This window comes from Sphaerodactylus townsendi, linkage group LG13 (assembly GCF_021028975.2).
Source record: "Sphaerodactylus townsendi isolate TG3544 linkage group LG13, MPM_Stown_v2.3, whole genome shotgun sequence".
In the NCBI taxonomy this organism is placed as follows: Eukaryota; Metazoa; Chordata; class Lepidosauria; order Squamata; family Sphaerodactylidae; genus Sphaerodactylus; species Sphaerodactylus townsendi.
Genome location: NC_059437.1, coordinates 29,834,224 through 29,861,605, shown reverse-complemented (window position 1 = coordinate 29,861,605; position 27,382 = coordinate 29,834,224). Strand labels below are relative to the sequence as shown.

Here is a 27,382-nt window from a genome sequence, read left to right as displayed (position 1 = left end):
CTGTAATGTTTCGTTTGACCCTAAGAACTTTCTCCTCCCAGCTACTTGCTATCATCAGGAAAGTCTGGTGATGAAGAGACAACTGTTAGACTTGCCTTTATTCTGCCAGTATCAACACCCCACTAAAATTGAATTGCAATATTTGCATTAGCTTTTAATTCATGTAAATAGCTTTGAAGCGTTTGGGGGGGGGGTGTTGAAAATAAGGGTAAAGTTTTTATTCTGCCTTTTCTCCATCGATCTTGGGGTTCGGCACAAGGTCTGTGTCACATTTTATCCTCTCAACTACCCTGTGAAGTAGATTATGCTGAGACAGAGAGCCCTCAAGAGCTTCATGGAAGAGTGGGAAATTGAGCCTGAGTCTTGCTGATTGCAGTAGCACACAAGTGTAAAATGGCTGCAGCAGTACAGACACTGTTGGTAACAAAACCAATGCAAATCTGCAGTATAGTACTCTCACATCATGTCCAGTGCTAAACCAGAAGGGCAACTGTACTACACTATGGCATATCTTGGGTGGGCAGGGGGGACAAGACATTTGACCCAAGTGCCACTCACCTTGGTAAAGTTAGGAGGAGAGGGCTCAACGAGCCCAAGGTCTCCCTGCAAGCTTCCATGACACAATGAGAATTAAACCTACACCCCCCAGATCCTAGTTCTGCACTTTAACCACTACAACACACTGCCTTGCGATATACAGTGTCCAGAGGCCAAAGAATATTCTTCTAATTGTTTCATTTGCCAGTCCAGAGTTGTATTATACTGTCTACAATGGACAACCACCCCCCAAAAGTAGTAAACCTTCATTTTAATGCACAGCAATATATTTTTTACAAATGGAATAATCCATATCAGCAGGTTTTTAATATAATCAAAATCATCTCTGTGCATGATGTCACAATTCTGTACCACTGTCCCTGGGAGTAAATTTAATTCAGAGCAAGGCCACTGCTTCCTGCACTCGCAGGATCCCACAGTATGGCTGAAAGACAGATGCAGTTGCTGTGCCAAAGGTACTGGATCTGGTCAATGCTTGGACAGGCAATTTCCTGGGAATCTGGATGGGATCAAGCACTGGCTCCCCCTTGTGGCAACTGGCCAAGAAAGGCATCCTTGAGTCTAGGCTTTTAAAGGCTGGCAAGCAAGCCCAGTTCTCCTAAGAATCCCCCTTTCCCAGGAGGGAAATGCCTGAGTTACTACTTGAAGCACTGGGGAGGTTTAGGGAAGGTAACTTTAAGCACAGTCTGAAGGGTATCCAAGCAGGGAGAAGAACACAGCTTCTTGCCACGCAGCAACCCTCTTTTCAAGATTCCCTCCCCAAACTGGCATGTTCAGGACGTTTCACATTACGTGTGAAAACACGTATAAATATATCCTGCCTCATTCTTTCAGTTCAGCTTTACTTGATGCTCTAGCAAAGGGAAAATAATAAATTGCCAGAGCTGAAAGACACTCTGTGTTATTGGTAATGGCAATTTAGAAGTCATCAGAAGGCCGATAGGGATCAATATATCAGAAAGATGAAATCCAGAAGTTAACAAATCTTGGCAAAACAGGCTAGCAAGATCAATCTCCGCTCCCCACCCCACCAAGAATTAACACCACTAAACCGCTGAGTTCTGTAGTTACGCGTTCTCGCCAGCTGAGTGGCAATAAACATTATTTCTACTATGAGTGCCACGGAATTAGATATGCAAATTGATTTAGGTAAGAAAGATGTGGAACAATAAATAACTGCTGGGATGAATGCGTCCCACTTTAAAGTCATGAAGCTGAACTCCAAAGCAATCCACATTCTTGAGCTACAGCCACAAAGCAAATTAAACACATCTATACAGGGAGGGCCCACAGTTTCATGATTGAGCACATGCCTTGAATGCAGAAAACCCCCAAATCAATCCCTGGCTGATCCAAGCTCTTCGTTACAAGGGATGGTAAAGATCCCTGGCCTGAAAACTGGTAGGGAATAGTATTATACTAGTTTGGCCAATGGCCCAGTTCTGGATAAAGCAGTTTTCAGACTTTCAAATGTCCAATTCTATACTCTGTCCCACCAAAGTATAAAAATATGGTTCTGTGTTTTTGGGGGAGGAAGTGAAAACAGTGTGCTTCTGCTGTAGAAAAAAAGTCCCAATATAAAAATGTCCACCGTGGATTAAAATGCCTGTATCTCTGGAATCCCTTGGGCTATCATAATGGTTTTAACTGCATTCTGCTTGGTGGCCACAGAGGATTTCTCCCCATTAATCTTTTGTTAATTTGGACCCCCTGATTTTTCCAAAATGGCCACCACAGGTAGAAACACCTGTATCTTTGGAGTGCTGATCTAGGCTGGCAAGCCTGCTGGGGGCTTGCTAGCCAATACAGCAACCTGCCTTGTGGGTAGCCCAGCTCAACCAAGTCACATTTATGTCATATCTGGCCCTCACAACAAACGTGTTCGGCATCCCTGGTCTAGAAATTACCGAGCCTGGCTCCCTCTATTAGAAGTCCCTACTTTGCCACTAAGGTAACCACCTGATCTCGAGCCAAGCAATATTCAGCAACCAAACCTCCCACTTAGATTTGTTGTGAGGATGAAGTAGAGAAGGACTAGGTATGACACCCCACACTTCTTGTTAGCGGGACAGGAAAAAAATTAGAATGGAATAACCAGAAATAGAGGCCGGCCATTCACTACTCAGACCTGCTTGTTGTGGCCATTGACAGGTTCAACTTAATCCATCATGAGACTTTGTTGGACCACAATGGGACAAGCCATTTAGAAGATATGCTTTAAGGTTAAATTTGTAGGCAGAACTTCAACACAATTACTATGAGTGAGTATAAAAGAATTGAAAGAATAATACTGGCTCCCCCAAAAGGAGTACATAATCTATTTGCTCTAAACAATTCATATTATTCTGAAATCTGGATGGAAGCCAGCATGCAATTTTGCTTCTGCAGATTACTGAAAAGGCAGGTTTTACTGCTATTCATTTATTCCTTTTCCATTTATTTGTAGGGTTTTCCAGCTGTTGCACACCATGATGTAAAAGAGACAGAAAATTGACTACTCCCTAACTCCCGTGGAGCTTTGAAATGAAGATATATTTAGTGCTAAGCCTTGAACTTAACTTTTTTTCATATATGTGGGGAAAATTATACATAAAATGCGTTACTGTGATTGTGCTGGGAAGACCACTGTGAAGCTTCTATTTCATTCTTGATAAAACAGTGGAAGAACTGTCTGTATTTTAGTATAGTAGCCATCTTGGGAACTGCTGATACCGACTGTACAACCAGGGCAGCCAATGGGAAGGATGTCCTGGGAGAAACCCTCAAATAGCATTTGAAATGGAAACTGCAAGCTGCAAAACCAAGTTGCCTGCTCACAGTGCTTTGCACTTTGCACTCTATCGTATGTACACGATTACCAGTGTTTTCCTAGCAGGACTACTATGCCATTCACATCTCTGTAGCAGGCAGAAATTCAGCAAGAAAACCCTGTCTGTTACAGCACTGTGTCAAAAGTCTACCTTCAAAATTTCTCCCAGTCACGGACCTGTTAAAGCACAGCATCCCCACTAGAAGAAAAAAGCTGATTTTGTAAATGCAGATGTTTCACGAGTTGCTCAGAAGCAATAATCTGAATACCATTTGAGGGAAACACAGAATGCCGCAAGGTGACAGCAAACGATCCTTGGGTTCCATAAAATATCTAACTGTCATGTAGTTATGAAGGGCAGGAGAAGGAGGAATCGCCACATGACCCTTGGTCGATACAGGCAGACACTGCTCAGAGAAGATTAGTAGGTACACAAAACAAGAGTCCTTGACTAGACTCAGCCTTGTCCAGTAAGGGCTAGATTCATCAGAAGAGTTCTGTGAAGCTATAGGTACAGCACATCTGTTCTTGCCTTCCCTGTCAAGCAGCTTGCTGTTTGTCCTGAAACTCTCCTTCAAGGATTGCCAGAGCCTTGGAAGCAAGATGAGCCACAGGATGGAGGGCTGCAGGAACCAAATAAAATGGACTTTCTCTTTTGTGTGCACAAGCTGTGCACAGAGACAGGAAAGAGGCATTTTACTAGATTCCCTTTGTTGCGGCATCCCTCTTCTCCTGCCAGTCCTCATTAGTTTCAGAACTAATAGCCGCCTGCTTGAGGAGGGGGAAGGCTAGGAAAGGTTCCCTCTGTCAATGCCTTCCGTGAAGTCTTCCAGGAGATCCACCCCCTGGTATTCTGCGTGAAGTAAGCTTTTCTGTGGGAGAAGCACTTAGCCACATGAGCCCCTGCTCAAGCTGTGCAACCTAAACAGAAGTTTGATGTCTCCAGGAAACTTCAACCCACCCACACATCTGTAGGAAGGACAACTGCCAAGACGCTCTCCTCTTGACAGGAGCATGTGAAATAGCTCAAAATAGAAACATAACAGGGTAGAATAGCTGAGTAGCATCCCTATTGCCATGAAGACTTAAAAATTGACAGCATACATTAGTGGCAAAACACATTATCAAAGCTGACATCTCTTGGTGTTTCACAAATAAGAGAGGAAACAAAGGCTGCTTTTTCTGGCTTTTCATTGATCATAATATAAGTAATAAATATAAGTAGGAGGACAGACACAGACTTGGACGAAGGGGGGGAGGCAGGGGGGCAGATTCTTAGCCAGCCATGACGTTTGTTAGATAGGCTGAGGGAATGGATTTCCTCAGATGTTGTTCTGTACTGCTTGGAGGAACAGCAGGAAACAAAAAGAATCTATTGTATAAATATGCAAAGAGGCAACCCACAAGGTACTCTGGAACAGCCCAGCATGAAACTAAAATGTGTGCATATGAGCACCTCAGCATACTAGTTTGTTAGGAAATATATTTAGTCATGTGAGCCCTTAGCTGCAATTCAGAAAGGTGTAGTCAAAACACAGGCACAATCTCACTTGGGAAAATATACTAGGCCCCACACTTGCCCAATACTGTAGTTCTTCACTTGTCCTTTATGGAAATAGTTTGTCCTCTGGACTCAGTCTACCTCTGATGCTGGAGAAATTTGAGGAGTGGTGTTTCAAGCGTTGAACTAGGATCTGGGAAAGTTGGGTTCAAATCCCCAATCTGCCATGGAACCTTCCTGGGTAATGTTGGGTCAGTCTCACACTCTCAGCCTAACCTACCTCACAGGGTTGTTATGAAGCTAAAATAGAGGAGAGAAGAATGATGCGAGCACCTCTGGATCTATGTTAGGAAAAGGGGAGATATAAATAAATAAACAGTTCACCTTAAACTGGTGGGGTTCTAAACCTGGGTATGGACAGCACCATTTAAAATGGAGCTTCTGTTACCACTGCTGCTCGGGTAACCATAAGTGATTTCAGCTCAGCAACGTAATGAGGAGCAGGAAGCCGGTGTTCTTCAAAGCAAAGGATTTTATTTGGAGGTGATGGTCCCAGCTCAGGCAGGAGAATCGAGCCTTGAAAACAAGCGCAGGAACTTTTATTCACAAACATCAAAGGGGGCAAGGGGGCAGGTAGAAAGGGGAGGTAAGGGGGCAAGTCCCTTACCAAACACCAATAAGAAAACAACAATACAAAGGAAGATACAATTACAACATTTGAATGGGATCATGAAATCCCGCTGTCAAACGTCTTCCCGCGAGATCTCGCAATGGTGCTAAAGGGAAAGCAGATAAAGTTCATTCAAAAAATCTAGGTGGTCTCGCTACTGCACCCAGCTATCTCCTTTATCAGATGGCTGTTTCCTTCCGTCATGTCCTGAGGCCCCCTTGCCTCATCTCTGTAACAAAGGAAAGTTCAAATTGTCCAATGGTGGTCCCTGCACGTCTTCCAATGGCCAGGACCTCTGGGTGCTGCCAGCAGAGTTTAATTTGCAAATCCAAAGGGGGTCCTCGCTAAGGAGTTGGCTGGGTGTTGGTCTAAGCTGCATTCCAGGGCTGACTTCCTTGTCCCTTAATATCAGCCTTGTAGTCGACCCACGCGGTCAGCGTAAGAACGAGACGAGACGCGGAGATAACATCTGGTGGAGATCGCCAGCAGCGGGAGACCGGAGGTCCGTGTTCCTAGCGAGTCTCCCGTCTGCCGGTTCCTGGCACCTTTTATTGTTATCCTATTGGGGGCGTGTAGGAGTGGGAGGACCGGGGAGTTCCGGGAGAGCGGAGGTCGGGAGATCATCATGTGATGCATGATCTCATCTGGCTACGCAGGCGGAGAGGAGCCGCACGCTGCCTGGAGCCTAATCCTCACCTGGGGCAAGATCATTGTCCCTGCGCCCGGTGATTGAGTCAGGCAGTTCATGACCCGTGACTCATGGGGGGATGAGGAGTGGGGTGCGATGCGACCGCAGGTCAGGTCAGGCGCATGCCCTAACGTTTACTACGGCACTGCTGGGTCGGCAGTGCACTACTACATCTCTCCTTTTTTTACATTTTAGAAAAAAGTAAAATAAAACGCTTAAGGGCTTATTTTAAAGGGACGCTTTGTCTCCTCCGCTTCGCTATCGAAGTTGACCAAGCTGCTTGTGTAACATTAGAACTTGGTTGTGGGTAAGGGAAATTGAGGGGCTTACACACGCTACAGGCAATATTAGACACGCATTGAATCCAAAACAAGATCCGGATAATAAGGCACAATAATTAAACCAATGCAGAGCTGTACAATAGCACTCAACCATCCTCCCGCAGCCAGCTCCAGAGGGCTGACCACCAATGGGGCAAAACATCATACTTCAGGATTAGATACAACTTCTTGCAGCTCACGCGACTTTCATGTGAATTAACTGGGAATTCATCAGAAAGATTAAAAACAACACATATTATGTACATTCTCACAACCTTGGTGATGTAGCAACAACAAGTAATCAATAGCTGCACGATTGTCTAGGGTCGCTTTACCGTTCCTGCTGCTCGAGGCCAGGGCATCCAGAGTGGTGGAGGTAGAGTTGATGGACTGCCAGAAGTGGGCACAGGCCAGCCGCCAATAGTCTTGTAGCATTGTAGGAAGCGAGTCCGGGACTCCCCACTAGAAGTCAGCGAGGGAGACCTAACTCCTCGCTTCGAGAGGGCGCACCGGCCGCCCGGCTGGTGAGGGTCGAAGGCAGAGCGGAGCGCGGCGGCGGGCGTCCGGCTCCGGGTGGAGCCTGGGTAGGACAATGGTGAGGCTTAACTGAGGCAGCAAAGAGTTCCGCAGGGAGTCGGGCTGGAATGTAGTTAAACGCCCTCTCCCCGCAGGGTCCAGAACCAGCCCTGGGGAGCAGGATGTTCGAACACGGGGAATGTCCTCCATGTGTGTGTGCAGTTCCAACTGGCCGGTTTAATTTTAATGGGCCTGGGTCGGTTCCTCGTTGGCTGCGCCGTGATGCGCGGGCGAGGTGTTAGATTCGCGGGTTAGCGACAGTCTTGGTGACAAGGGAGAGAGCGCCAGCCGAGGGTTTGAAACGACGGGTCCCCAGTCGGCACTCATAGAGTATCTGATGGATGAGGCATTCATGAAGGCTCGTTCCAGACTCCGCCTAGGAAGTCACCGGGCGCTTTGCAGACGGGGAGCAGGCAGGAGCTTATGGCTCCCCGACTCCTAGGTACTGGCCCAGGCAGAAAGATGAGATTGCTGGCAGCGGCAGCAAACTGCTCCCAGGATGTTGCCCCTCTGGTGAAAGCTCACCAGGTGGCCGATCGCCATCGGCAGGAGGCAGCAGAGCAGGCTACCGTGGTCACGGAGTTGGTGGTGATGATCGCAAAGAGAGCGCGAGAGGTTCCCGGGTGTCTCGGGTGGTCTTGCATGAAAGCGCTTAGGGCTCAGCTGGTGGTCGCCTTTGACGCCTCCCCCAGGTCATCATTCGGTCTTTGGGCATCGGGCGCAACGGGCGCTCCTGTTGAGATCGCTAAGGATCCTCTAGGAGAGATGCTGCTCCATCTCCGGATGGGGTTGGTTTCCCCGCCATTCCATGGGTTGGCCTGTCATGGCTAATCGAGTCCACGTGGAACCTGTAGGAAGAGGGACTGAAACACACCCCTTCCCAGGTTGGCTGGCCGGTCCCCAGGCTCAGTTCTAGAGCCGATGAAGGGAGATTGGGATCGAAGTTAGTGTTTAGGATTTAATATGGGAAGGAAGAAGGCTTGTTTTGCAGCCCGTGAAGGTTGCTTTTAATGCAACCCTCCTGGGGGCGCCTAACCTCCTCTTCTTTTGAAGTTGTTTGACACAGGAGGGCAGGAGGTAGGCTGCACCCTGCGGAATTGGCTTCGAGCGCCATCAGGAAGCGCCAAGGCTTTGAGGGTCCGAGCCTCGAGGGGAGGGAACAGGCTGGTCCTGGGGATTGTGGGTATGCACATGCTAATCAGCAACACAAAGCGGCTTTGGAAGCACCTTTGGGGATGGGTGCATCCGGGGAATGAAGCAATCCCGCAATTAGAGGCAAATTTCTCGCACAAAGGAAAAAAAGGAAGGGGGGGGTTTCTTTGCAGGAGTTGCACTTTACCGCGGACCTTGGTGGCTAATGCAGGAAGCGGGATGGTGCTAAGTTTTGTGATCGAATTATCCTCGGGTTAGCCACGACCGCCCTATAGCGTAAGCTTGCCGAAAGGGCAAACACCACCCACCCAAATCATGAGAGGATCTGTGTTTGCAGCAACCCCTTTGTGGGTATTAGGGGCATAATGGCGGCAGCCCTTTAACTGGGGCCTGTCCTGACAGTGCTACGGTGTATCAGGACGGGCCCAGATTTTAATCCAGGGAGGGCCAGTCAATTGGCCCTCCCCGCCTTTGGCATTGGTCTAAAACAGAGGGAAAAGGAGGGAGAAGGAAAACAGATTTAACTTTGGCGCTCTACCTCTACCGGGCAGTGTAGGCTCAGATGGATCAAGGAAAGCGGTTCTCAAGGAGAGGTTTGAAGGGTTTAAACTAAGATGGAGGCGGCTTGAAGCAGGTCCCATCGGGTATCCTGGGAGAGCACGACGAAGCTGTGTCCCGCTTAAGGCGGATGCTGTAATGGGGCTAAGCTCTTCTGGGCGCATTGGCACACATAATCAGAAAGAGAAAACTTTTAATTGAAGCACAAGAGCATAGCTTAGAAGCAATGGAAAAAATCCCCCTATGAGGGAAAACTTTAGGGTCTCTTGAAAGGGGCAAGACATACAGAACATACGAGGCATACAGAGCACATATAAAGTAACGAGGAGGATTGCAACTCTGATTTGAGATTTTGCTCTCTGAGGTGCTGACGACTTTGCTGCCACTGGGAGCCTTGAGCTTAGGGCTTTGCACAGGCTCAGAGGCTATGAGATCTGGTTTGAACCTTACAGCTGGAGAGGGCCAAGGGGCTTCTTCTTCACGGCGACTTTTGGCTTAAGGCCATTGTATGCAGCATCTTCCCCTTCCATGCCTCATTGTCCTGTAGATTGGCTATGTGGGGGCATTCTTGGAGGAGGGCTCAAACGGCAGTCCTCTTCCGTCAGCATTCCTTTCTGCTGCAATTCAGTGACTGTGGACTCGCAGAGATTTTTGAAATGTGTGTCTGGGGCACTGGCGAGGCATGGGTGACTTTGGAAGTAGAAGGGGCTAGCAGAGCAGGAAGTATAGACGCAGAGGGGAGCCACAACGCAGATTGAGAGATTAGCTGAACTTAGATTAGACCCAAGTGAGAGCATAGGAGGCAGGGTGTTCCGTGAACTTGGCGGTTTCTGCAGGATGTTTGTCCATACTTGATGTGGGATGGCTCCCTGGCATGGGTCGATGACCCTGGGATGATGAACAACCCCTGTTCAGCGGGCGAGCTTTGGCAAGCACCAGCCTAATGGTCTCCGTGGGGATGGGATCACTATACTGAGCTGGAGCAGCCAAGATCTCATGGGGAGCTCCGGGAAGGGTTTGAGGTGCGATTCTTGGTTCCGGCTGGGAGATGTTCGGCGCTGGCCTCCCCAGCGGCATTGGGAGCTGCCCTAGATTTCCTGGGGGTCTCCGCCTCTGGGAGAGGACCTCCTCCGCCAGGGTTGTAGGCCCCCCCCGGCAGCCTACACCCTCCTCGAAATGTCCTGGCTTGTCGCGAATTGAAACACTGCCTCGGGCTGCCTCATGGCAGCGAGAGGGCGGGCACTAGAAGGCTGGGCTTCTGATGGGCTTGTGTGACCCGACATCCCGCAAGCTTTTGAGCATGTCGCCAGCCTCGGGTTCCTTCCTAGGCCTGCATCGCTGGCGGCACTCCAGCGGAGGCGCTGCCTCCTGGCAAGGCGCTAAGGAGTTCGGCCTGGCCTCGCGGTCAACCTGCTCTTTGAGGGCCTCCTGGAGCCTGTTCACAAACTCAGCATAGGGCTCTTGGGGTTTTGCCGATGGAGGAGAAACTCTGGGTTGGCTGGCCGGGCATTGGGGACTTTGATAAATGCCTTATATTAACTCCAGAGGCGCACCGTAAGGGTGGCCTCAGGCAGGACAATCTGATCGCTGGGGTTGGCGGTAAAGCATCAAACCGCAGTTGAGCGGCCGTGTAGGCCGAGCGGCTGCCCTGCTAAGGCATTGCTGCTGATGAACTCTCCCAGATCGCTACAAACTGTGCAGGGCTCAGGAGATGCGCGGAAGGTGGTCCTCCAGTCACGTCCGAACCATTAAGTGGCTCAGCGATCAGCCGAGCATGCTTCTCACATAGTGGTGACTTACCGCCCCGCGACCGCGGCGGAGCTCGGTGAGGATATTATAGCTCAGGGCTGTACTGACAACCCGCTTTAACTATGCCATCCTCCCCTACTGCATCTGTGGAGTGGACGGGCACAATGCAAGAATTCGGCATCGCTTCCGTCAGGGTTTCTTCTGCAGTTCCTGCGGGCTAATGCTCTGGGCGAGAAAGCGAAACCCGCCATTACGTATGCTGGACGGAGGTGCTGTGGCTTCGGAAAATGAAGGCGGAGCAGGGGAGGAGCGTCGGAGCCGAGAGTTTGAACTGGGCTTAAGGAACGAGGGGCAGAAGGGAGGACAGGCGCCCAATTTAGTGGATAGAGAAAAATTCCGGGTTGAAATTGAAGGTGAAAGATCGAAAGCGAGGGCGCTCTACAGCAAGGGAGCCATAGGTCTGCAGGCTGATGGCGACAAAACATTGTCTCCACGCCAGTAGTAGTGACATCGGGCGCCATGCAGGCTCTGCAGCTAATGCGAAGTCGCGCCTCGGATGTTTTCCCAGTCCTTAAGATTCTACCGTCCCCCTCTGGGTACCATGGACACTCGAGCTTCGAAGTCTTCCTTTCAACCAATTTAAGAGCTCCCTTCTCTTTACAGAGGACTCCTAACCGTGATTGCTAACGCTTTCGAGTTCTCCGGCCAACGCGTTTGCATCATAAGCCCTGCTTTTGCAAGTTCACCATATCACCCGTGTTCCACCGACGAGAGTGCTCCTAGGACGCTAAGAACTTGATGCGCCGACGATCCAGGACAGAAGGCGATACCGAACGGTAATTAGTCCTTGGATGCGCCGGTCCAGCTGACTTCGGTATCAGCTGCCCTTCCCCAACGGCTTACCGTGGAAGCAGGGTGGAGGATTCGAAAGGATTCTCGGGTTTTCGCACCAACGCATATGAAGTCGACTGCCACGGTCAGTACGTGTCAAGAACGAGTGACGACGCTGGAGATAACATCTGGTGGAGATCGCTGAAAAACATGGCGGGAGACCGGAGGATCCGGTTCCTAGCGAAGCTCCGCCTGGAAGTCGTAATTCCTGGCACCTTTATTGTTATCACTATTGAGGCGTAGAGGGAGGGACCGGGGAGTTCCGGAAAGAGCGGGGAGGTCGGGGAGATCATCATGTGATGCATGATCTCGATCTGGCTAAATCGCGGCGGAGAGGAGCCGCAGACGCTGCCTGTTTCCAATCCTCACCTGAGGGCAAGATCATTATCCCTGCGCCCGGTGATTGAGTCAGAGCAGTTCATGACCCGTGAACTCATAGGGGATGAGGAGTGGGGTGCTGATGCGACCAGCAAGCGCTCGCGAGGTAGTCCATATGCCCCAACGTTCTACTACGGCACTGCTGGGTCGGCAGTGCACTACTACAAGCCTCTACAGGCTACTGCTTTTACTGACAACCACAAATCTTAAAATAACATTCTTAAACTTACACTTTAAGGAACACAGTATAATACAAACATATTAGAATCTCCTAAATTAACAGTAACAAAATCTTAAGCTAACGGGGGAACCTAGTCAAACTAAAATCCTAAATAGCGGGCAAATCATAAATCCAATTCTAAAGGGGATTTTGTCACATCCTAGAAGGGCATAAACAAGAGAGAAACCATATAACATTGGCACAATCATACATATGCGCTCTTTGTGATCCTCGTGGAGGCTTCTGAACTACACCAGTCTCTGCATCTCGATATGGAACCAGTGTAGTCACTTAACTTGACTCAAGAAAATATTCTGGCTATTTTCTTGGGCGGTAACACTTCCATGACTGAAAATCACCTCTGTGTTCCCTGCACACAGAAAATTAACTTTGGCTTCTCCATCATATGCTATATATTAACTCTTCCCACTGCCCAGCAGCTGACTGGGAGGAAAGGACAGCCCTGGGGAAAGGCCATGACCTTCAGAGCAGCTCCACCTGCCACCATCCCCTTAAAAAGAGGGATAAAGATTAAGTCAGCTAAAAACAAGGAGGTTCCATAACACCTTCTTGCCTACCCAGAAAGCTCTCCTCTGCCTTGGCACAGCACTGCCCTTCTCACTACTTAGTCGGCTTAGCCTGGTGGCAGCAGAAGGCCATTAGCCTACCAGAAAAAGTCCAGGTGACCATAACAACCAATCCACCCCATGCCAACCCCCATCAGGTGATACACTTTCTGCCAGCTAGAAGTGCAAAACAATCTTTCTCTGAGTGATATGGTTAGTCCATAAACAGGCTTTTCACACCTGTTGTGTGGGAATTCTATATCATCCCCAAGGCTCCTGAAGTGGTTGATAGAATAAACTCACTCATATTGCCATTGTTGTGAAATAATTATTGACAAGATTCTGTTGGCCAGTGAGCTCAGATAGGTGAAAGAGAGACTGCACAGTGGCCCCTTTCAAATCTTGTCTCTTTTTCCTTGGCTGCATCTTCAAACTACATTTTGACCTGGGGAGGGGGGGGGTGAAGATTCAAAACAGGGACAACGCATTTTGACATGCTACCCAGGAGAGAAAGGGCCAGAGAAATGTACAGAGAAAGGAAATGCAAGTTCTTAAAAATCCCACCACTGTAACATTTGAAACCATTCTCGTTTGTTTCCAAGCCTAATCACTTTGGAGCAGCAGTGCCATCCAACAAAAGCAATCTGGCATCATACCACACAAGAGAGCAGTCCCAGAACAAAGGCACTGTTTTAAAAAAAAACAACTACAGCAAGCTGCCTCTTTTGTATTCGGAACAGGGAAGAACAAAGACAGAGAAATGACATCATGCACAGAGGCAACACAGCTATGTGTCACCAGACTCCTTAAGCAGAGCTCTGAAGAGCCAAGGCCCTCCTGGGGCAGCATCCTGCTTAGCAGCCAGATGCCTCTGGATAATCACAGGCACAGCATGATGGAAAGTGTTATCTCCGGAGGGGCTCAGCCATCTAGTAATCAAAGGTATTATGGTTGCTTCCACATGCATGAGCATTCAAAGGGGCAACAAGGCTTCTCTTGAGGGGGGCTCTCTGTGCAGCCCCCTTACACATGCCACATACCCCACCTGCCAAAATTTTGGGCTGACGTAAAAATAGTAGTAGATATAGTATTTTAGTGTATTGCATTACAGTGATGTGCCAATTGCTGATGGTAAAAACTAGCAGAAAGGGCAGGGTGGGGTAGAGAATGGTGGCATGCAGGGAAATGGCACCAGATACAGCAGCAGGGAGGGGCAGGGAGGTAAATCTGCACCTTCTTGTCAACCTAGGTCCCATTATTTTTATTTACTTGAGACATTGATTAGCAGTTTTCCCACCTTATGGAACTCAAGGCAGCTTACAATATAAATACAACATCATAAAAACAAGAATTTAAAACCATAAATTAAAAATGCCACCAAATTAATAAAATTCAGTCCTACATTAAAATAAAACCCACCTCCAACTGCCTGCTAAAGACCAAAAGTGAGGAGGCTAGGCACACCTCCCTGTAAAGGTTGTTTCATAATCATGGGGCTGCCATTAAAAAGGATATTTCTTGTATACCCATCAAACTAGCTTATTGAACAGATGGGCCAGCCAGGAGGACCTCTCTCTGTGATCTTAATAGCTAGGAAAGAACATATGGGAAAAGTCGGTCCTTCAGATACACTAGTCCCAAGCCATATAAGGCTTTAAAGGTTAAAGCCAACACTTTAAATTGGGCTTAGGAGCTGCTTGGTAGCCACTGTTAATTGTTGTAATATCTGGATCATATGTTCCCAACGAGCTGGCCCTGCCTAGAAATCCAGCTACTGATCCCTGTACTAGTTGCAACTTTCAAACACTCTTCAAGGGTAGTCTCAAGTAGAGCACATTGCAGTAGTCCAGTCTAGATGTAATTAAGGTATAGATCGCTGCAATTAGATCTGACTGAATCAGGAATGGGTGCAGCTGGTGCACCAGCCAAAGCTGGGCAAAATCACCCTGGCTGCTTGGTTTTCTTAGATGACTGCTGTGTTGAGTAGCATTCCCAAGTGGCAAACCTGTATTTTCAAGAAGAGTGTAATACCACCCAAGATCAGCGAGAACTCAGGTCTCCAGTCCACCTTTTTAGTAACCCAGAGAACCTTTCTCTTGTCAGCATTAAGTTTCACTTCTCCCTGTTACCATTTTATCCTCCCAACCACCCTGTGAAGGAAGTTAGCCTGAGAAACGGCAAGTGAGTTGAGGTCATTAGAGTAAAGTTCCTGGCAAAGGGTGACTGGAAATTGGGACTTCACCTGGCCTGAAACCTCTGAACTTTACAGCTTGTAATCCGACAATTCTCTTTAAAAGACTGCAACATAGACGTGAGTAATTTGCTAGATTAATTTGCTAGATTAAAAAGAAATGCTTCTGATGAATCAGTGAACCCTCCTTTTGGAAGACAGTTTTTAATTTCAGTACTTATTTTAAAAAAAGCAGATGGCAGATGGCGTCTTACAATGGGGAAATGATTCTTCTTGGACACAAAATGGAAATGTACCTTCTAAGATTGTGACAACTCAGAATATGCATCAATCATTTACTATCCAAAGAAGTTACTTTTTGTCATATGTAGATTTAGACTGATCGTACAAGCTGAAATTGATCAACTGAGAAGTCTTTAATTATGGTGATACCCCCACAAGCCTAAACCTGCTAACCTTCAATTGCTTATTCTGACAGTTACTGGAGGGCTCTCACACCCTTCAGCAGTATCTCTACTAGGAGAAATAACTTAAATGCAACTCAATATCCCTTTTTCATTGCAAATGTCTTAATCAAGAGTCTCCTCTGGTTACCCATTTGGATCTTTGTTTACCTTTAATGTACCAGTAAATTGTTCACGAGTTATTAATCCCAGAACAGAAAAGTCATTTGCTTAAAATCTTCTGCCCTTTTTCTCCCTCCCTGGCAGCTAATACCTTGCAATTAGAGAGCTGTTGTAAGGCAGAAATACTTCATCACCCTTTATGGCTTCATTTTGTTTCAACTAAGTGAAATTTTCTCTACTCCTCTTTACAAAAAGAAATCTGAGGGAGCCCACAGTTGCTCTTAAAGCTGTCTTCTGTCAATGCCAGATCACCAGTCCATCTAGCTCAGTATTTCCTATGAGGGCTGGCAGCTTTTCAGGTCTCTTAAAAGGGCACAAATGTGGGCAAAACCTATGGATGGTAGTTGGGACTTTGCATAGTTGGCTCTAACACCAAGCTACTATCCCTCCCAATATACTTATGGACACTTAAAAGTGATTTGTACGAAAGTCGGACCATTAATCTACCTGGAATGATAGTCTGAACTACAAATTGCCAGAACTCTTGGAATTTTCTATTCTTGCTACTCTTTTTTAATAGGAAATGCATGAGGTTGAAGCAGGAATCTTCTGAATGTTCTATCACTGAGCTGTAACACTTCTTCCAAGTGCAACGACCATACCTAACCATGTTTTGCAGTAACTAGCAGTAGCCATTGAAGGTAAAGTAGGAAGAATTTTCCCACAATATGGCTAACCATGTTATTCAATCATGCAACCTTTAGGGAGGACTATTACACAGAGTAGGCTACTCAGCATTCAGCCAAACATCTGCTGAATTTTGTTCATACTAAAATTCCTGTGCGACACTGCCTCCAAGAATGCCCTTCAGTTATTCTAAAAGGTATCTCAGAATTGGTGACAGACACCTATTTTACAGAGCAAGACATATTCCTGTCAGGAAGTCATATTCTGGCTCCTAGGATACCACTGGGGAGAAGAAAAATATCTATGCGTTAATCAGTTCTTATACAGTGTTAATGAACCATATTGTGGAATGATTCTAGACTAGAGGACGTCTAAGAAAATGAGAGTACTCTGCAGGGTGGCAAATTCAAAATAAAATGTAATTTATTTATTAATTCAAATGTTTATACTTTGCTTTTCCTCTTGGCTCAAGGCAGCAGGACAGGACCGGACATCTACTTGCACCAAAGACCCCTTCGAATGCAGGAGACACCACCCTTGTTTAAAGAACCACCTTCTGATAGATTTTGTTTGTGAGTCTTGTGCTCCCCTTTCCTGATCTTCACTTCTGTTTGATATAAGCATAGCAGGGACCCCCTTGCTCATGCATTAGTATTTCAGTATCTTCCCTTCAAAGTTACCCAAAGTATCACAGCAAACTTACGGCTTTCTGAAATGATGTAGCAACAACTGAGTTGATATATTCTGCATTAGGTAAGATTCCACAAGGAATTGCATGATACACAATTTTTTCCCCTTTCCATTTTAAATTAGCATTTTCCTTTTTCCCCTGGAATCTCATTCATACACACCCCCAGCCCCCAATACAAAATGTTCAAGGGGATCAACAGAAACCAGAGCAGGACTCACCGTTACAGCCAGCTTCTCTGCATTCTTCTGCATGTACATAATTGAGTCCCGTATCAGGGAGAAGAGGTTGAGAAGAACATATTCCATGTCATAGATGCCTCGCATGCTTTTTGTCAGTCCTTCCAAAGATCGGAGGTATTCCCGCCAGTAACTGTCTATCTCTACCACACTGGCAAGGCACCCTTGCAAGACAACATTGCAGAATCCAGCACATGGCTTGGCCATCATGAGGTCCTGGCAGTGGGGGCAGTACCACATTTTCAAAAGAGCCCGCCCACAGTCCTTGCTGAATTTCAAATGGTCAGTGGTATTCACCACCTCGATACCAAGGTTGAGCGCCTGAAGGAAGACTCGCGTCACTTGCAGAGACTTCGACACTTGCGTCATCATGATCTTGGGGAAGTTTCCAAACACCTTCAGGTCTCGCCTTGCTAGCCGGAGGCACTCAGTCATCTCCAGTGAAGGATCAGGGATGCTTGGGTTAACTAGGTGTGGATAGGCTAAAGGGAACAAGCTATCAAAGAACTCATTTATCATGTCATTCACATTAATGTCCGAGCCCAAGATGTACAGAGAGATGTCAGTAAAAAATTCTCCCACAAATTTGGAAGCCTTGGCAGCCATGTTGCGATAAGAATTTCTGAACATGGTATTCGTATAGTTTCTTGCATGTCGTACAACAATCTCAAAGGCTTCTGGGGAAAAAAAACAAATAGGCAGGTGTCAACTAACTTCCAAGTGATAAATTGTTCTAAATTTCAAGTTGTGTCTTCTACTATAGAAACCAAGTTAACAGCAGGTCACAGGCAAGGGGCTCATGAGAAGGTGGGATGGAGGCCTTTCTGTCTGGCTTGCTGTCCACAGTCAGCTTCCATGTAAACCAACTTCTGACTTTCCATCTGCAACTTTCAACACACATGACTATTCCCAACAGAGATTACACTGCATCATGGTTTTGTTCCCTAGTCAGTCTAGTTGCAGAGACGTTCATTATCCCATTGCAGCTGATCTCCTGGTGCCAGTCCACCATGTTGCATCCCATTACCAGTTCATAAAGGTACATCACATCATCATTTGCCTTTAGCCAGACTGGACCTGCAGCAACATCTAACCATAGATCAGCAGGATGGTGTTAGAGTGCTTGCTCAGAAGCCACCAGGAAGGTCTTTGCACCCAGTATCATGCCTGATTCTCCTGCTCTGATAAAAATGCTAATGGCTTTTGTCTGCAAACATGTAAATGAACATATTAAGCAGAAGAGACTAACATGCCAGGCAGGTATAAATTGTATTGTCGAAGGCTTTCACGGCCGGAATCACTGGGGTGCTGTCTGGTTTCCGGGCTGTATGGCCGTGTTCTAGCAGCATTCTCTCCTGACGTTTCGCCTGCATCTGTGGCTGGCATCTTCAGAGGATCTGATAGTGATCAGATCCTCTGAAGATGCCAGCCACAGATGCAGGCGAAACGTCAGGAGAGAATGCTGCTAGAACACGGCCATACAGCCCGGAAACCAGACAGCACCCCAGGTACACATTCTTTTTAATGCTAAATACACTCCCTGCACTTGGGCTTGCAGCCCTCCTGGGGACCATAAAGCAGGGGACAGAGAAGCAGCACAAAGCTCCACAGTTCACAGGTCACTTACCATGTCTGGCTTAAGCGCTTTCAGCTCTGTCTGCTTGGGACATGAGAAGTGGATGCAGCTTGCAGGAAAAGCACGCACATGAAATATTTAAAAATATATTAAAGTTTGAAGCCATAGTGTTTCATTTATTTGCCCCCTGCTTGCATTATATCTGAATGGAGATTAGAAACGCAGCAGTACAGGCTCTGTAATGCACACTGCTGGTGTCGCAAATTAAGTCACTGAGGATGAAAAGCTCTGCCCATACCTCACAGTACTTGTTCCTTGCCTATGATGCAGTGGGCCTATTAAACTGGAACAAAATCTCACAATCAAACTAAGAATTTCTTGAGTGCCAGGCATTTTGAATCCCACACCACCCTCAACATCCTCACCATCACCATGTTGGCAGGCAGGCAGAGCAAAAGGTATAACAGAAGAAAAGTGGATTCTAGCAAGTTGGCATTAGGTGTGAGTGTGTGTGTGTACGCAATGTCAAATCACAGCTGAATTATGGCAGCTCTGTAGGGTTTTCAAAGCAAGAGAAATTCAGAGGTGTTCTGTCATTGCCTGCCTCCACATTGACTGAGAGAGCTCTGAGAGAACTGCTACTGACCCAAGGCTTCCCAGCAGCTTCATGTAGAGGACTGAGGAATCAAACCTGCTCTTAACCACTACATCGGCTCTTGGAAATACCATTAGTCGATGCCTTGTCCTTTCTACTCTGATGGGCAGCAGTTCAGGGTCATTCCCAATATCTCCTACCCCAGACCCTCTAGGTGGAGATGGCTCAGAATAAACACATGACCCTCTGAATGCAAAAACAAAAGAAGATAAGAAGATAAGAAGCATTTATTGTCATTGTGCATGCACAATGAAATTTACAAGCATTCCCCAATGCACACTATTTCAGACCTCACACCCCAGCCTCACATTCCCCTTCCTCCACCCACCCCCGCACAGCCCCAAACACATCAACACGAAACCATGGAGTTCAGCATAGCCACAGCTCTAGAATAGAAGCTATCTCTTAACCCCTCTACCACTGAGTCACAGTTGTGCCCAGCTTTCTCTCTTACCAAACATCCAGCCAACAGAAGAGATTTTATAATAGCTTTACTTGCAAAGAAAGGGGAGCCGTCCCTAAATGGGGCAGACTCTGCTGAAACATTCCAGACATGGTAATTTATAGCCTATTATTCCCAACCGAGAAAAGCCCTCTCTGTTCCCCCATTGGCCAAGGGTAGTAAGTGTCACAGACTTTCTGTCCCACTTATATGCATGTTTTCCCCCTCCCTTATTCTTCCTTATCTTCATTATAATATAATTTGTCATCAGAGTAGGAGGAAAAGTTAATATTTATTAGCCTTTAAGCATAGTCAGCTTGAACTATTTGAAGCAACCTTTACACTTTCACCCTAAACAATGCTCTATCTGATCTCAACCAATACCGGCTAATCCTTCTAGCTCTCAGCTACTAAATGTCATATTGGCATTGTCCAGTTCTTACTTTGAAGTAGAAAACACATTCCTTGCTCATCACATCAACCCCTATATCAAGGAAGAGAGGACCAAGGCCAAGGAGGAAGGTGGATCCCCAGTCCCAAGGCTGGAGAATTGTGTGGAATATGAGTGAGAGGACGCTGCAGACTGGAGTGATCTGTGAGCGCAGCCAGAGATCTGTACCTGAGAACTGTCTGTATGTACCTGAGAACTGCATGAAAGGTATGTAGTTAGCACCCAAGTGGGGGCTAATTAGGTTTGTTTTTGTTTATTGATTGTATTGCCTGTTCTCGTGTTGCACTCTTGTCTAAGAAAATAAATTTTAAGACAGTTTCCAAATTGCAAGAACCCAGTGTGAATTTATTGTGTGAATATATTGTCAATTGCTACAATTAGTTAACCACCACCAAAAACTTGAGGTTATGGCCTTCAAGAAAAGCCCAAAAAGTAGACAATGGGAGTTGCAAGGGAATAAATCAGAGCAGGTTTCAAATTTTAAATATCTTGGAGTAACATTGCAGGCTTCGGGTGCAAAAACCACCCACAGTTCCTCATCTGCTGATTCTGGAGAGAAAACCACAAATGGCATCTGGAAATTCTACAGATCGTAAGTATCATGTCCTGTATGCAGTGCTTTAGGAACTGTTGAAAGTTGTTGCATTGATGTGGCATTGAATTACCCAATCGCAGAGAACTACTACTTACCTAATGGTCACAGCATTCTACTGAGGAAGAGCTCACGAAAATGTCTTATTGCAGATGGCATTTTAGAATGCCTTATTCTGGATATTTTTGCACTCCTAAAGGTGTACAGCTATTGTAACCACTAAATCCTTCATATATGTTGACAGTAAAGGACTGTATCTTTAAATTCAATCTGTGTTTCATTACACAGGAAAAACAAAAAGAATTCCAAGATCGTAATTGTTCCTATGTATACAATTGTATTTTCTGTATATGTATATTGTTAGTGGTTTGTGTTTTTGTAACTTTTTGTATTTATGAATGTTCATAGCTGTTTTAGACAGCAGTGCACTTATTTTCACTTTTCAATTCACTTAGTAAATTGGTAGTAAATATCAAAGTTAGCGTTCTTAAGCAGCAGGACTGGTGGTGTTTTTGTTTATTGTTAATTATTCTGAATCACACAAGCAATAACTGTGTGAACAAAAGAAATAGGTCAGTTGCACTTTTCCCGGTCAAATTCAGATGAGTAACTCACTTGTCTTGCAGACCATTTCATGGTCCAGAAGGTGGAAGAAGCAACAAGGGGAACAGCTATTTTAGATCTGCTCCTAACCAATAATGATGGCCTGACTAGTGAAGTGGAAGTGGTAGGATCCTTAGGTAGAAGTGATCATGCTCTCCTGGAGTTTGTTATACAGTGGAAAGGGGATACTAAGCATAGTCATACATGCATTCTAGATTTTAAGAAAGCAGATTTCAGTAAGCTTAGGAATCTACTGGGTGTGATCCTGTGGTCAAAAATAGTTAAAGAGAAAGGAGTACATGATCACTGGGAGTTTCTTAAAAGTGAGATGTTGAGGGCACAATTTCAAACAGTTCCAATGAGGAGGAAAAATCGGAGGTGTCTCAGGAAACCAGAATGGCTATCTATAGAAATTTCAATTGAGCTAAGATTTAAAAAGGAAATGTACAAGAAATGGAAAAGGGGGGAAATCACCAAAAAGGAATTCAAACAATTTTTGGTTATGTCCATAGCAAAAGGAAGAAAAATGATAGGATAGAGTCACTGCATGGAGATGGCAAAATACTAACAGATATAGAAAAGGCAGAGCTACTCAACACCTTCTTTGCCTCAGTCTTTTCCCAAAAAGGAAACAGTGCTCATCCAGGAGAAAAGGAAACATAAAATACAGTAGGAGAAATTCAGCACAAAATAAATAAAGAGGTAGTGCAGGAATACCTGGCTACTTTAAATGAATTCAAATTTCCAGGGCCTGATGAGCGACATCCCAGGATATTAAAAGAACTGGCAGAAGTAATCTCAGAACCACTTGCTATAATCTTTGAGAACTCCTGGAGAGCAGGAGAAATCCTAGTGGACTGGAGGAGGGCAAACGTTATCCCAATCTACAAAAAGGGGGGGAAAGGAGGAACCAGTTGCCATCTCGAGAGGATGCTCTTGGATCATTTTTGTCTGCCTGTAAAACAGCCACTATGAAACAGTACTGAAAACTTCAATAAAACCAGTGCCTTGCACAACTTTTCTTTAATTAATGGACACAGTACAAGACAATTTAGTGTTGTACATGATGGTCATATAAAACTTTATGTAGCTTTTCTGATTAGCACACATGCCTACAAAGAATAAAATGACAAATTTTTTTTGCAAGAACAAGAGTTAGATCCCAATCAAAGGAACGGGAGCTGTAAGCCAATTCTTCTATCGACTTGCATAAGAAAGTATGCCAACAATGAAAATGGAATAAAAATCCAGTTACGTTTGCAAAGGAAGCCACAAACAGCAAAACAAAGACATTCTAGTGCATTACAGCAGTTCTGAATAAAATGCTTGACAAATCCCAGCAGAGTTTCAAATGGAGTAAAGGAGGCACCAGTCTCCTGGCTCAAATAGAGGGCTTCTTCCCCCCTTTAGCTTCCAACTGCCATTGGCAAAATTATCAGACGGAGGCACAAAATAGACAGATGGCCACCCACCAACACACACACACAACTTCAGGTTCCAGCTCAGTTAAGAATCCCTTCCCTTAAAAATAATAACATAAATTATCTTTGGGTTCTTTTAATTCTTGCAAGCTGTTTGGGGAATATGTGACTGAAAAGTAGACTTAAAATAAACATTGTTACTTACCCTAAGCTCTGACAGGTCCAGGTTACAAAAAAAACCCCCACCTTTTCAGCATATTGAAGAACTTCTGAAAAAGCTTATTGAGCAATGAGTTCCCATAAGTATTTCTATGGTATTGCCCTTGTGGCAATAAAGCTTCTAAAAGTTATAGGGACAATGTCCCAAAACATGCAGTTGCTCAGGGACGGGGGCCACAAGTACATTTTTGCATGTAGCATGGGTCTTCCTCCCTTCCCTGAGACTGTCCCCATTATTACACAGCCTCAGAGATACCCAGCTTGCTCTGAAAGCACAGAAGACTCAGCACCAGGTTGATGGATAAGTGGAGGACAATCACAATTCAGGAACCACAACAAAGGCAGTTGTATGTCATCATTACCTATTCTATCTCAGACAATGGAAGAAAGAGCTTCCCTTCAAAGACACTCAACAGGAAAGCACACACTGCTCAAAATATGAGGACTGTATGAAGACTATGAAAGCTGACCAGGGAACAGTTGTGGAAATAGGGCAGCAACATACACAGCAGACACCAAAAGAAGCCACAGAGACGTGAAGGATGGATAAAAGGGTAGAGTAGGCCTAACAAAATGACCCATTGGCCCATAGAGGGAAATCAGGAATGGACAGGTCAGGGACACAATTAAGGGCCTGAATCTACATTAGAAAAAGTGTTCTGCCAAATGTCAGGCCATCAAGTCAGTGGTGGGATTCAGCAGGTTCGCAGCACTTCGGCAGAACCGGTTGTTAAAATGGTGCTTGTAAACAACCAGTTGTTAAATTATTTGAATCCCACCACTGGAACCGGTTGTTAAATTATCTGAATCCCACCACTTCATTAAGTCCATTAAGTATATGTTTTAAAAGAACAGGGTTAAGTCAAGTCTAGACAACCTTTGCACAGACAAGGCAATTCTGCCATTTCTGACTTCAAATAAACTCTGCAGCATTGTGACCTGGTAATATAAAGTAGGTATTGGCAGTCACATAGCAACAGGGATGGAGGAAAGGAGAGTTAAATGTCACACATGAATTTTAACTAACTTTGGCTGCAGAATTCTGGTTTCCATATAAAAGAGTTCAACAACCAGGGAGAAAAAGGTACTCATCCATAGCACTGTAGTTTTTCAGAAATTATGCATGCAAAGTAATTCCAGATTAAAGGAATTCAAATATAGGACTGCTCTAAAAGTCACACCTAGTTGCACTCAGAACCTAGAAGCCAGAGTAACTTCAAATCATAGAGACTCTCTAAAAAATCTTGATCACGTTACAAGAAATGGGGAAAAAATCATTAGGAAAATCTGCCCAGCTCACTCAGGACTAGACCTCTGAATGCTGTCTCAAAGAGATTTTGGTTCTGTTCTAATTATTTCAACAAGAAATAATTTTTAGAACTCCAAATATTTACATTGCATGTTGCAAACACTCCTTTCCTCTTAATGCCCTTAAAAACTTCCTCAGAACTGTCAGGTTTCTGAAGAACTAGAAAAAAGATGAACATTTATCAGATCAGTGCTTCCATTTACAGGCTGGGTGGCAACCACTGCCAATTTAAAAGTTGGCTCAAGTTACTAAAACCATTATGTTAATCCCAAGGTGACTCACCAGCATTTCAGGAGTACCCATCCCAGAACACTAAGCTTCTAATGGGGTGCAGACATTATCTGTAGAGCCAAGACCAAGACCAGCCTCTCCCCAAAGCAGTATTTCATCTCTCAAGACAGACCAGCACCACAGCAAACCTCTAGCCTCTCTGCCTGCTGCCATTAGACGTACATGTAATCTTCTCCATCACTATCTGCAGGCTGGCACAGTAAAGGCCAGAAGCAGGTTTACTGCCTGATAGAGAACTAGATAAGACTTCATGTTCTCCAAAACAGATTTGTTAGATCTATTTATTCATTTGTTTAGATTATTCATTTTTTAAAGATCTATTTATGCATAGCCCCATTCATATCTCCAAAATTATTATCTAGGCTTCTTGAAAATCTAATAAAAAATTTTTAAAAATTCATAAAATGTTTCCCTTGCATGATTTGGGGTGTATATTGTAGCTAAGTTGTGTATCACGGCTTCTGAGGATACAATTTCCAGTATAATGAAGTTTACTTATGGGTCTCAGGCAGCCCAACTCATGGCAGGGCAGTTTCATGGGGGCTGGGGAGGGTGCCATCTCGGAACAGCCGCACCACCTCCAAAAGTGTTTCAAATGGCCCAGGAAGCAAGAAAAACAGCAGAAATCCCGAGTTGCCCTGCAAATGAATAGTTTGCACCTGCCTTTTTGCCATCATGAGTCCACACTGGCAAAAGGAGGTGTTCCTGGGCTGAAAGGCAACAGGAATTTTTTAGATTAAATACTATGGCTGATACACCTGTAGCAACAAATTGGGAAATCAGCAAGGCTTGTATGAGAGGGATTTTAATAGCTATCCCTTTAAAAAAAGAAGAAAAAATTGGAACAAACTAAGAAAATAATGGACAGAATTCAAATGCTGGAGGAGCGGAATACAAGCAACTTTAATAAATAAAAAGTCAGAAAGGAAAGCACAAAAATAAAACAATCTATTTTTGGTACTCACCTTTTAAAATATTTTTTAAAAATAAAGTGTGTGGCTAGAGTCCCATTTCAAGGGTAGTGGCTGCAGCACCAGCAGATTAGACAGGAGGAGGAGGGGGGAGGAGAAAGAAGAAGAAGAAGAAGAAGAAGAAGAAGAAGAAGAAGAAGAAGAAGAAGAAGCAGCAGCAGCAGCAGAAACAGCAGAAGCAGCAGCAGCAGCAGCAGCAGCAGCAGCAGCAGCAGCAGCAGAAGAAGAAGAAGAAGAAGAAGATACAAAAGACAGCAAGCCTAACAATCTGTACAATCCTTGCAGAAACAGCAACAGCAGGCCTGGCTTCAGGCCACACACAATCTTGAGGTGGCCCATAGGTCTCAGAAGACCCACTACCATTGCCAGAAATGTAGCTTAACTGAGGGAGAGTGGGTTTTAGTTCCTCGTCATCTGGTTGGGACATGGGAGGGGGATCCCTGGCAGGGACCCTTCCAGGTCACGTTAGTACTAGGGTCACTGATCTATGGGATCGAATGCGGACCTTCCTGCTGCCAGCACAAATAAATAAGATGTTGGAGACGGTGTAATCAAGCCATCTCATAGTGCTTGGAGAAGTCCCATCATCCTGGCAGCATTCGGTTCTGTGTGGATTACAACAAAGTGAACACGTTGGCACAGTTTGACGCATACCCAATGCCGACCACCTACTGCAATAACTAGGCATTGCATGCTTCCTGTCAGTCCTAGATCTTACCAAAGGGTACTGGCAGGTCCCCATGAGGGGTCAGGATAAAGTGAAAATGGCCTTCGCCTCGCTCTGAGAGCTATTCCAGTTCACAGTGATGCCGTTTGAGCTGCATGGGGCCCCAGCCATGTTTCAGCGGTTAGTAGACTCCATCTTGAGCCACTATCAGATGTTTGTAACAGCCTATATAAATGACATATTAACATACAGTCCTGACTGGGTGTCCCACCTAGCTCATCTTTGGCAGGTCTTTCAGGCCCTCCAAGCCACCAGTCTGAGAGTCAAACCAGAAAAGAGCCACCTTGGATTCCAGAAACTGAAATATCTGGGGAATGTGGTTAGCCGAGGGGTGCTGTGACCGCAGCTTGAAAAAGTCTCCTCCCTGGAAGACTGCCCCAACCCAACCACAAAAAGACAATTCAAATGATTTCTAGGGATGGTTGGGTATTAATGTAAATTCCTGCCCCATTTCGCTAGCCGGGCCAGTCCTCTAACTGACCTTCTCAGAAAAAAAACAACCAACCCAGCTGAGATGGGGCATGGTGCAGGAAGAGGTATCCCAGGACCTGAAAGGGACACTCACCCTGGGATAAAATCAACAACTTCACCTACAGAAAAATGGAGAAAGACATGGCTAACCACACTGAAAGACAAAAACAAAAATTCAACAAATGCAAAAAGCATCAGTTGAAACCCACACTAGACCATCATCAATCTGACTGCGAGGCAACTTTCTGATGATGAAACATCCATCTTATCAAATGTAGGCAATTTTGCTGTTGCCACTACCAGAATCCCATTAGAAGGCATCATTGCTAATGTTGAATCAGCAATTCATCATCTGTCTGAGGAAGACGAGGAGGAAGCAAGAAGGGAATCAGCAAGGATTCTGTGAAAGGCAAAACTTCCCTCTAGTAACATAACAAGGAAAGAAAGAAAGCCATTAAGGATCTCAAGTCTGATTCAGAAATCCTCATTCTCCCAGCAGACAAAGGCAATGCCATGGTAATCATGAAAACGGAAGAATACAAAGAAAAAAATCAGACAACTTCTGGATCCCACAATGTACAAAAAACTGAAACAGGACCCTACCAACAGAATTGCCAGGAAAACCAACACTTTGATCAAGAACTCCT

General features: G+C 45.5%; 1 protein-coding gene across 1 annotated transcript in view; it reads right to left on the bottom strand.

Moving 5' to 3' along the window:
* The window catches only part of GPC3 (glypican 3), a 297,585-nt gene that overhangs the window by 75,394 nt on the left and 194,809 nt on the right, over positions 1-27,382 (bottom strand). Inside the window, exon 3 of the mRNA XM_048514801.1 lies at positions 16,990-17,684. Within this exon, the coding sequence (XP_048370758.1) occupies positions 16,990-17,684 (695 nt within the window). The remainder of the gene's footprint in view (positions 1-16,989; positions 17,685-27,382) is intronic.